We start from the raw sequence: 10,035 nt of genomic DNA, 5'->3' as shown, positions 1-10,035 counted from the left end.
CTATTCTCTCCCTCACTTGGAAAAGTGAAAAAAAGGGCTATTTGCTGCACTTTTGAACATATTACCTAGTTCTTTCTTTGGGGGATGGCATGGAAGCTGTGTAACTGAGTGAAATGAAAGCTAAACTTGGAGTCAGGAGATATGGATTTGCATCCCAGGTCCAACATTTATTAACCATATGAGTGCTTCCCCTTTTGCACAGTGATTGGATTTGGTACCAGAGGACCTGGGTTCAGATCCTGACTCTGCTCCTTACCCTTGTTCAAGTTTCTTAATCTTCCTGGGCTGCTGTTTTCTCATCTGTAACCGTGTTGATCACAGAACTTGACTCACATACCTCACAGTATTGCTGATAGGAAAGCACTTTGTCAACCATTCCATAGCATTGTGAGCATCATGCTCTTTCCTGAGGGAGTAGCCTTAAGGAAGGCTCCACTTTGTTCATCCTCCAAGTGCATCTCAAGTTCTCTTGTGAACCTGCTCTATCAGGACAAGGACTGAGTGATGGGAATAGATCAACCAGGTTCCTGAGGAAGGGAGTAAGGCACAAGTCACCTAATTGAATCTGCTTCCTAAGGAGCTGGTGCCTTGAGGCATTAGGGCTGGGCCAGGTCCTGGCAAGGAATAAGTTTACCCATCAAAAGGAGAGTCTACAAGTTTCAAGTTTGGTGGAGACAAACCAAAACTAATTGGGGGGAAAAAGGCACTCAGTTGGGGAGTTGGCGATTAGGGCAGTGGTGCGCTTCATATTTGAATGAACCATTGACCTATTTTGTCGGGAGAACAAAGTCCAGGAAGACTCCAGATTAATTCACTGACTCTCCTGGGCCCTATAAAAAGGACCTTTCCAGTCCACTGTCTTAGTAGGTTCTTGCTCTTCCTTTGCCTTCTCAACTCTGTCGTCTTCCTCCATCCTAAGGAAATGCTGAGTCAGCAGTCCACCAGATCATTCCAGACCAATAAGGGTTTCAGTGGGAGCTCCACTATGATCTCTGGCCAAAGCAACACTAGCTCTAGGAGATCCAGATCAGCTTCCCGATCAGGAGGGATGAGCATGGCCACTGCCTGTGCCATGATAGGTGGGGGCTTTGGCAGCAGAAGCATGTACAACCTGGGAGGAAGCAAGAAGATCTCCTGTAGTGTGGCTGGACCCAGCTTCTGTGGTGGCCAGAGTGGTGGCTTTGGTGGAAAAGGGATGGGCAGTGGTTTTGGAGGTAAAACTGGTGGCTTTGGAGGAGGATTCAGCGGTATCAGAGGAGGATCCAGTGGTTTTGGTTGTTCTGGTGGCTCTCCCCTTGGCATTCAAGAAGTGACCATCAACCAGAGTCTCCTGCAGCCCCTCAATGTGAAGCTTGACCCCCAGATTGGGGTAGTAAAGACCCAAGAAAAGGAGCAGATTAAAACTCTCAATAACAAATTTGCCACTTTCATCGACAAGGTGAGTGTTCTTGGCTATGTATTGGTTTGGAGGTAGGGGATGATGGAGCCCACTGAGACTTTTCTTGGACTTGGGCTCAAGGCTGTCTTGAAAACTAACACTGCAGGTTTGGCGATCCTTAGGAGGAAGCGACTTGAGTTGGGTTACCCAATCTCCTTTTTTTTTTTTTACTGGGTTATAGGTTCGGTTCTTGGAGCAACAGAACAAAGTTCTAGAGACCAAGTGGTGCCTCCTGCAGCAGCAAACAGAGAGCTCCAGCTCCAGTTCCAATAGCTTGCAGCCATTTTTTGAGTCCTACATCAACTGCCTCCAGTCCCACTTGGATGGGTTGCTCAGGGAGAGAAGCAGCCTGGAGGGAGAACTGAGTATGATGGAGAGCATGGTGGAGGAATACAAGAAAAAGTGAGTGATAGAGGCAGCCAAAGGAACAGTCACCTGCCCCTGTAATTTATGAAGTGGTCGTGGCTCATATCAAATAGTAGATGAGACCCTAAGATTGGGGACATGTTCTATCCTTATTTCCAAGATCCCTGTAGGGTGCAGGCTAGAAGTGAAGGAGGTTTTAATTTCAAAGCTGTGCCCCCTGATGAAGTGACATATTTTCAAGATGGTTGGATGACAACTTGTGGGGAATGTTGTTGAAGGCTCATGTTTCACGTAGTGGCTGTTCTCAGTGACTTCTCAGGGCCCTTCCAACTCCAGGATGGTATAATTTTGAACTTACTTCTGACAATGTATATTGGTATCCTTGGGAATCAACAATGTACAGTGAGTGGATAGAAAGGCATACTTGGTGTCAGTAAGACCTGGGCTTAAGCCATACCTCTGACACATATGAGTGTGTGTGTGGGGGGCATTTATAAGTTATTAATTTTTAAGTGCCCCCCAGATAACTTTCTAAGAATGCAAGTTAGAGAAAAGAAACCACAGGTCTCTAGTCCACCCTCCCCACCAAAAAATCTCAAACAAAATTCCAAACAGTCCCTTATCCATGAAAATAAGGATGCTGCTACATCAGGAAGAGACAGAATTTGAGGAATGTGACAGAAATCTTCCAGTCAGAGAATTCACAGTCTGACATAGGAGAAAAACACATGTCCATGGCAGACACACAGATAAGAGAGTAACAGTGGTTGGCCTTGGGGCACCGAGGCAACGTTCTAAAATAGATTAAGCTGGGTAAGTAAAATGATAGAAACTTAGGCAAGCTGAGTTAGTATCAGGAGTTTAATCTGGAAGTGTTTAGGGTGGAGGATAGTGGAAAGGGGGAGAGGTGAGGCAGGTACAATGGGAATTGGTTGGAGAGGAGCAATGTGAACACTTAGTTCTTTCTTAATTCTGCTTGGTTAGGGATAATATTAAATAAATGCTCCCAGAGCTCGGAACATTGAAGAAAAGAAAGGAGAACCAGACTGGACAGGGACACAGGCTAATGTATAAAGGGAAACCCTGGCATGAGGGAGTGGGCAAGCTTGTGCCTAAGTGTTTGGCAAAAAAATGGAAGAGGCGTTAGAGGTCTGTATTGTGTATTCAATGAACTTTTAAGGGTCTGGTGTTTCAAAGAATCTGTTTCTAAGCCTAGTTTTGTCTGAATTACCCAGATAATAATCTCACATAATTTTTGATATGTCAGGAGATTGAAAGATAGACCTGAAAACCCAGCCCCAGGACATTGATGCAAGTGCTAGGATGTACATTTCCTAGGCTAGTGTAGCTACAACTCATGGAAAGCTTTACTGAGCTAGGTATCTTCTCTCCTCTGCTCTCCCTCTTAACCCATCCTCTCTCATCCTCTCATATCCTCCTGTGATGTGTCCTCTCTTTTCCTGATCTTTCTCCTCTGTCTTCTCTCCTTTGTCCTCTCCTCCTTTTTTTCTCTCTTCTCCTCTCTTCCTTTATCCTTTCCTCTCCACTCCTTTCATTTCTCCACTTCTTTCCTTGTGTTCTGCAGGTATGAAGATGAGATTAATAAAAGAACCACAGCTGAGAATGAATTTGTGGTGCTGAAAAAGGTAACTGGGCAATGCAGCTGAGCAGATCTGGGTTTGTTGTGGGGTTGGGGTGGGTGGGGGTGGATGGACTTGAGGGAAGATACCTCAGATACTGCTTGTGTGACTTTGGGTAAGTAAGTAGCTTAATCTTTTTGGACCTCAGTATCTTCAACTATAAAATGAAGGGCTGGAAGAGGGTCTCTGCAGTCCTGACCAGCTCTATAATTTATGATCCCTAATGCATCTTAGAGTTCCAACTTGACCACTTATGCTACCTTAAACATGCCATTTAATATCCTCAAAACTTCACTTTCCTCATCAGCAAAACCAGTAAAAATATATGCACTAATCCCACTAGCATGAACTTGGAATGCGATCTAATCAAATAACATGTCTGATGTCCTAATAATGTGACTTTAAAATAATTCCTCCTAGGATGTGGATTCTTCATACATGACAAAAGTGGACCTGGAGGCCAAAGCAGAGAGCCTGTCAGATGAGATCAACTTCCTGAAGGCTCTCTATGAAGCTGTAAGACTCTGTGCCCTTTCTACCCTCTCTGGCATTGGGTGGGTGGGAGAGTAGCTGAGGAGTGCTTTCCCCCATAAATTAGATAATGAAACACCCGCATTCTCAACTAGAACAAGGGCTTACAAGCCCCTTATAAAGATCCCTGGATAAAAAGAATTGTTAAGTCTCCTCCCATATTTCCCCAACTTCTTCCCTTTATAGCAAGTTGTAATGGAGCCCAGTGGACCTGGGTTTAAGTTCTACTAGACACTAGTTGCACAGCTGTGGGCAGTTCCTCTCCTCCCATAGTTGTGGAGAAAGTGCTTTGTAAGCTCTAAGAGGCTTTAGAAAGGTGGGATAAAATACCCCCTTGGACCATTCTTTTTGTCTCTCCTCTTGAAGTCAATCCTACCCCTATCCATTCTCCAACTCCTGAGCTGCTCTCCCTTCCCAAGGTTGTGGAGAAAGTGTTTTGTAAGCCCCAAGGGGCTTTGGAAAGGTGAGATAAAATTACTCCCGTGGCCCATTCTTTGTCTCTCCTCTCTCCATCTCCTGAGCTTTCCCTTCCTCCAGTCACAGCACCTATTACCCAAACCCTTAGAGTCTCCCCAGGTGGAATTCCAGGTCAATCCATTTTTAGGTGCTTAGGGTCCAGCTGAGCACAGAGCACATCCCCTGAGTTCTTAGCCAGATTGTGAGCAACCCTGCTGGCTGCTAGGTTTCTCTAAGATCACATCTTCCTGCCAGGGAGTGGTTTAGAGTGTCCCAGAGAACTGGGGGGTGATAAGGGAACTGTTTCCTTTGTATGCATAGGAGTATGCCAAGGTGCTGTCAGAAACAAGCGACACCTCTGTGATCGTCTCCATGGACAACAACCGAAACCTGAATCCAGACAGCATTATTGCTGAGGCCAAAGCTGTGTTTGAGGAGATGGCCCAAAAGAGTAAAGCTGATGCTGAGGCCCTGTACCAGTCCAAGGTGAGCAAAGCCCCCAGACCTGCTTGAGCCCCTGTTTCCTCTTTAGCTGTCACTTAAACGGCTGCTCCTACTGCTCCTCTTTTCAGAGAACACAAGTAACACACTTCAACATTTCACTGAAGCATGCAATCTCAGAGTTGGATAGGTTGGACCTCAAGGTCTACCTTTAAGAATGCTCCCGACAAAATCCCTAACAAGATGGTATCCAGTTTATATGGAACCAAAATTTACTCTTTATAATATATAGTGACCTTGAAGGTTGAGTCTAACTCGTTCACCTTTACAGATGAGTAAACTGAGGTCCAGAGAAATTAAGGTCATACAGGCATTCAAGTAACATAGTTGGGATTTGAATGCAGGTCCTCTGAATCCAAATCCCATTCCATTTCCACTGTACCAAACTGCCTACTGCTCCTGGTTCTGCTCTATTGGGACAAACAGAAGAAGCCTCTTCCTCATGAAAGTCTTGCAAATCTTTGGGATCAGCTAGCACGCCCTCTCTAAATCTCTTTTCAAAGATAACCTCCCCAGTTCCTTCCACAACTCTGAGTTTGGCATGAGATCATTCATTTTCCTTTTCACCTTCCTCTGGGTGAACTCCCACTTGTCAACGTCCATCCTAAATGGGACACCCGGGACTGGACACAGTGCTTCAGTGTCAACAAGTACAGCAGAAATATCTCTTTCGTTTTGGATCCTGGGTCTTTTTAAAAGTACACAGCTCGGGGCAGCTAGGTGGTGCAGTGAGTAAAGCACCAGCCCCAGAGTCAGGAGGACCCAAGTTCAGTTCCAGCTTCAGACACTTAACACCCACACACACACACAAACTAGCTGTGTAACCTTGGGCAAGTTACTTAACCCCAATTGCCCTCCAAAAGGCAAAAAAAAAAAGTACACAAAGCTAAAAATCAACAGAATCCATCTTCAAGGAGCTTACGATCTTATAACATCAACTTGGAGGGAACAGAATACTTCCCAATTGTCTACCCCCAACTCCCCACCGCTGGTGAATTTCACTGGGAAATTGGGAGGCAAACTTGGCAGAGAGAAGAGAAATGTCACCCATTAGGGCTCTCAAGATCCATCGTTTTAGATCTTAAGGGGGCAAGTATGTGCCTGCATTTATGACCTTCCTAGTTTAAATTTCCAGTTTGGACTTCCCTGGACCTAATCTCATCAATTCCTCTCTGCTTCTCTTTCCTCTTGTGTATGAGTATCTGAAGCTAACTCTTCTTTTCTACTCCCCTCTCCCCTTCAGATTGGGGAGCTGGAGATCACAGCTGGCAAGCATGGGGATGACCTGAGGAATACCAAAAGCGAGATCGCTGAGCTCAGCAGGATGATCCAGAGGCTACAGGCTCAGATAGAAAGCATTAAGAAGCAGGTGGGGAGCAGTTCCTTTCAGGTTTGAGATTCAGATGCTTAAATAGTATCTGATAATCATGGGGCCATAGCCTGGACTCAACAAGCTGGACATATTTCCCAGGACTCTGGGAAGAACTTTCAGAGGGAGGAGTCTCATGCTTTGGGAGATTCTGTGTAATAGCCAATGGGCAATAGAGTATGGTGTAGGGTTGAATCGGAGCTCGGTTCCCCTTTCATTACTGTTCCCTTGTCTCCTGCCTTCACTATAGGACAATGTTCATAGAGCTTTAACAGGATAAGACAGAGTTTCTATGGACTAGACCCATGGATACCTTTTCTTTTCCCTAAAAAGATGTACAAGGATAACTTTTCATGTGGTCCCTGAAATATACACTCTGGTCAGGGGTCAGCAGCTGGAATAGGCTGTTCCTGAATGACTGGCTATCAAGGCTGGTCCCAAGATGGTAGAGGGAGATTGTCCTGTCCAGTTACATAGATGATAGATTCTTCCAGAGGACAGAGGCAAGAGAACAAGTGAGTTGTTGCAAAGATCTCATAGTCCCTTCTCTCTTTCCAAAGAATGCCAACCTGCAGACGGCCATCGCAGATGCCGAACAACGTGGGGAACTTGCCCTCAAGGATGCCCAGGCTAAGCTGGCTGAGCTCAAGGAAGCCTTGCAGCAAGCCAAGGAGGATTTGGCCCATCTGCTCCAGGAGTACCAGGAGCTCATGAACATCAAGCTGGGGCTGGATATTGAGATTGCTACCTACAAGAAACTCCTGGAAAGTGAGGAGTGCAGGTGAGAGATATCAGCAAAGGATGCTGGGTTGAAACAGGTCTAGAAAGCAATCAGATGTTTTTCTATTGTCATTATATTAACAGTTCATATTTGTGTAGTATTTTTACAAAGTGCTTCCTCTCAGCAACTCTAAGAAATAGAAGTATGAGTTTTATAACCCTCAGCATGGAGAGGGAAAACCAAGTCTCAGAGAAGTTGAAGCTATAAATCTAGGAACTGGGATTTGGTCCCAGGTCTTCTGTCTTCATTTCTATGGCTCTTTACATAAATATGTATTATCATATGTAATATGTGGTTATGTATAGCATATAATAATATATTATGATGTATGTATTATTATAATATATAAAAATATACATCAATAAACCACTTTACCTTTCTCTGGTAAGTTTTAGGAGCCAAATCTGCATAATATTTCATTCTTAACCAGCTAAGTTTTCTGTCCTCCTGATATTTGCTTTCCTTTTCTAAACAGAATGTCTGGGGAGTGCCAAAACACTGTGTGTATTTGTAAGTATCTTACTCCCTTCCTTTTATTGGATTAATATAACATTCTCCTCAAAACCACATAGCCTTGCCATACTCAGTTCATCCACATATCCTTCTCTCAATGTTTTATTTTTTTTTAACCAGCTAAGTTCCATCCTTGGTGGGGATCAGGGGGGGGGCATTTGAAGATTTGAGGTGTCCAAAAGCTTTCTGCTTGACTTCCCAAGTTACTCAGGGCAAGGTGTCACTTGGGGCAAAGTCAGGAAGATAAGCTTATTTACTTTTAAGATTCACCTTGGGGGTGGCCAGGTGGCTCAGTGAGTAAGAGCACCAGCTCCAGTGTTGGGATGACCTGGATCAAATCCGGGCTCAGATACTCAGCACCATACCCAGAAATAACTGGCCGTGTAACCTTGAGCAAGTTACTTAACCCCAATTGCTTTAAAAAAAAAAAAGATTCACCTGGAATTCTTCATCCTTGGTGTGGAGAGATTTCAAAGTGCTTTTCTCACTTCCCATTTTAAGGACACTTTTGATGATTAGCCCCTTGTAACTGTTATTCCCCTTAGCACCCCCACCCCCCAACACTGATGTCTAGATTCATGTCTTGCTGAGTCCATTTATGTTTATATCCTGGAGATGTGTGTGTGTGTGTGTGTGTGTGTGTGTGCATGTGTGCATCTTTTCTCAGACCTTAAAGGTCTGTTTCCTGTTTCCTGCACCTCTGTCCCATTGAGCGCTCCAGTGCTAATAACTATGGGATTACTTCTCCAGCCAGCTGTCAGCTCAGGGCATAGGTGACCACTGATCTGTTTTCTCTGCAGCTGTGGTCAGCAACACTAGTACCAGCACTAGTTCTGGAGGCCATTCCAGGGGAGGCAGCAGAGGTGGACAGGTCACTGGAGGGAGCAGCATCTCAGGCTCTGGCTCTAGCAACCGTGGAGACCAAACTGTGATTGCTGGCCAGAGATCCCAGTCTGGAAACAGGAGAGTCACCATTGGCCAGAGTTCTGGAGAGAGTGGCACCTCACGTTCAGCCAGGATTGTCCAGACCACCACCAGCAGCCAACGCTCCACGACCAAGTATTAAGGCTTAGCCACTGTGCTAGCTCCTTACTCCCCTCCATGCCCTCTGAATCAAGAATAGAGTCTGAGAGATGAGTCTTTCTTGGACTTGGAACCATCATGCATTTCAGCATCTTGGTGGGCTAAGGCACAGGGGGAGAGTTTGATTTGCATGTTCTCTTGTCAGGGATGTTGCAGAAGAGATTTCTCTTTCATGCATTGATTGGACTAGATGGCCTCTGAGGTCATCTCCAAATCTGAGATTTCTGTGATATAAAGTGGGGTTCTTCCATTAGGATTCTGTCTCCACTTCCAATCCCAGCATAGTCCTGCCTTTGCCCTCCCTCTTCTCTATCTTTCTGTTCTTCAATAAACTGCTGCATGATATACTGCATCTTGGTTTTGTGTCTGTTGTACAAAACGGGGATCCTCAGTAGTCTTCTGAGCAGGATAGTGATCCCTTGAAACTAGATCAATATGCACAGGGGTTGGACATATGGGAGAGGCTAAAGGGACCTGAGCCTTCAATTAAACAGAACCTCATGACTTTCCTGAATGGGCTGTGACCAGCATCCTTCCTTCTCAATGTAGCATGATGAGTCAGGATGGTACTTGTACTGTCAGGATTATCGCAACCCTAAATTGGTTCAATAGTCTTTTGCAGAGTTCTCCAAATGGATAACTGTGATCAATTGGTGGTTTTAACACAGACCTAAAGGACTGATCTTTCTTAACCCTAGGCTCACAAGCAGTCAATCCTTTCTTGCTCACATCTTTCCTTAACAGCACACTCTCTCCCCTTCTCCCTCTTTTGTTGTTCACCCCTCCCCACCCATGCATTCCATTGATGCGCTCAAGTTTTTTTTTTTTTTGGGGGGGGAAGTATAAAAATAGTTCACACGTTATATCTTAGAGAGTTTCCTAGGGCAATGAGATGTTAAGCGACTTGGACATAGTAACGTAATTTGTGTCAGAGACAGGACTTGGCCTTTGATCATTAAAGTTTATAAGTAAGCTGTAACTTTTATTAAAAAGAGTCTCCCAGCATGGAAACTTTCCAGAATTTTGTATGTCCAACCATAATCCAAGCCATAATCTGGATTCTAGGAGACAAAGTTACTCTCTAAAGTCGTAAAAAGAATCCTGGGTCCCTCAACAAGAGTATTTATGTCACTCTAAATTCTTTATTCCCTACAATGGAGGTAGCCAGGTAGAGGTTGGATGTTAATCTATAGAGGGGAGTCCTGCATGAGGTGGAAGGTTAGATGGAGTCTGATCTGAGCTCTTGTGGTCAGGATTTGTGGGTAAGGGTAAGGGTCTGACAAATTCACCTCTGAGGTCCATTCCAACTATTCTCACTCCTTTCTTCATCTTTCCCCAAGCTCTGTTTCCTCCAACC

General features: G+C 44.8%; 1 protein-coding gene across 1 annotated transcript; it reads left to right on the top strand.

The window, feature by feature from the left end:
- Window positions 1-922: 922 nt before the first annotated feature.
- On the top strand, window positions 923-8,661 carry LOC138171594 (keratin, type II cytoskeletal 2 oral-like). The gene is made up of 9 exons (XM_069101124.1): window positions 923-1,438; window positions 1,620-1,840; window positions 3,390-3,450; window positions 3,865-3,960; window positions 4,753-4,917; window positions 6,176-6,301; window positions 6,862-7,082; window positions 7,558-7,592; window positions 8,396-8,661. The coding sequence occupies exons 1-9, from the start codon at window positions 923-925 to the stop codon at window positions 8,659-8,661; spliced, it is 1,707 nt and encodes a 568-aa protein (XP_068957225.1).
- The last annotated feature ends 1,374 nt before the right edge of the window (window positions 8,662-10,035 follow it).

This window comes from Petaurus breviceps, unplaced genomic scaffold, assembly GCF_028583685.1.
Source record: "Petaurus breviceps papuanus isolate PSGF00001 unplaced genomic scaffold, PetGlider_PUasm1.0 454, whole genome shotgun sequence".
Classification (NCBI taxonomy): Eukaryota; Metazoa; Chordata; class Mammalia; order Diprotodontia; family Petauridae; genus Petaurus; species Petaurus breviceps.
The sequence above is the reverse complement of the archived record's forward strand: the minus strand, read 5'-3'. Positions and strand labels throughout refer to the sequence as shown.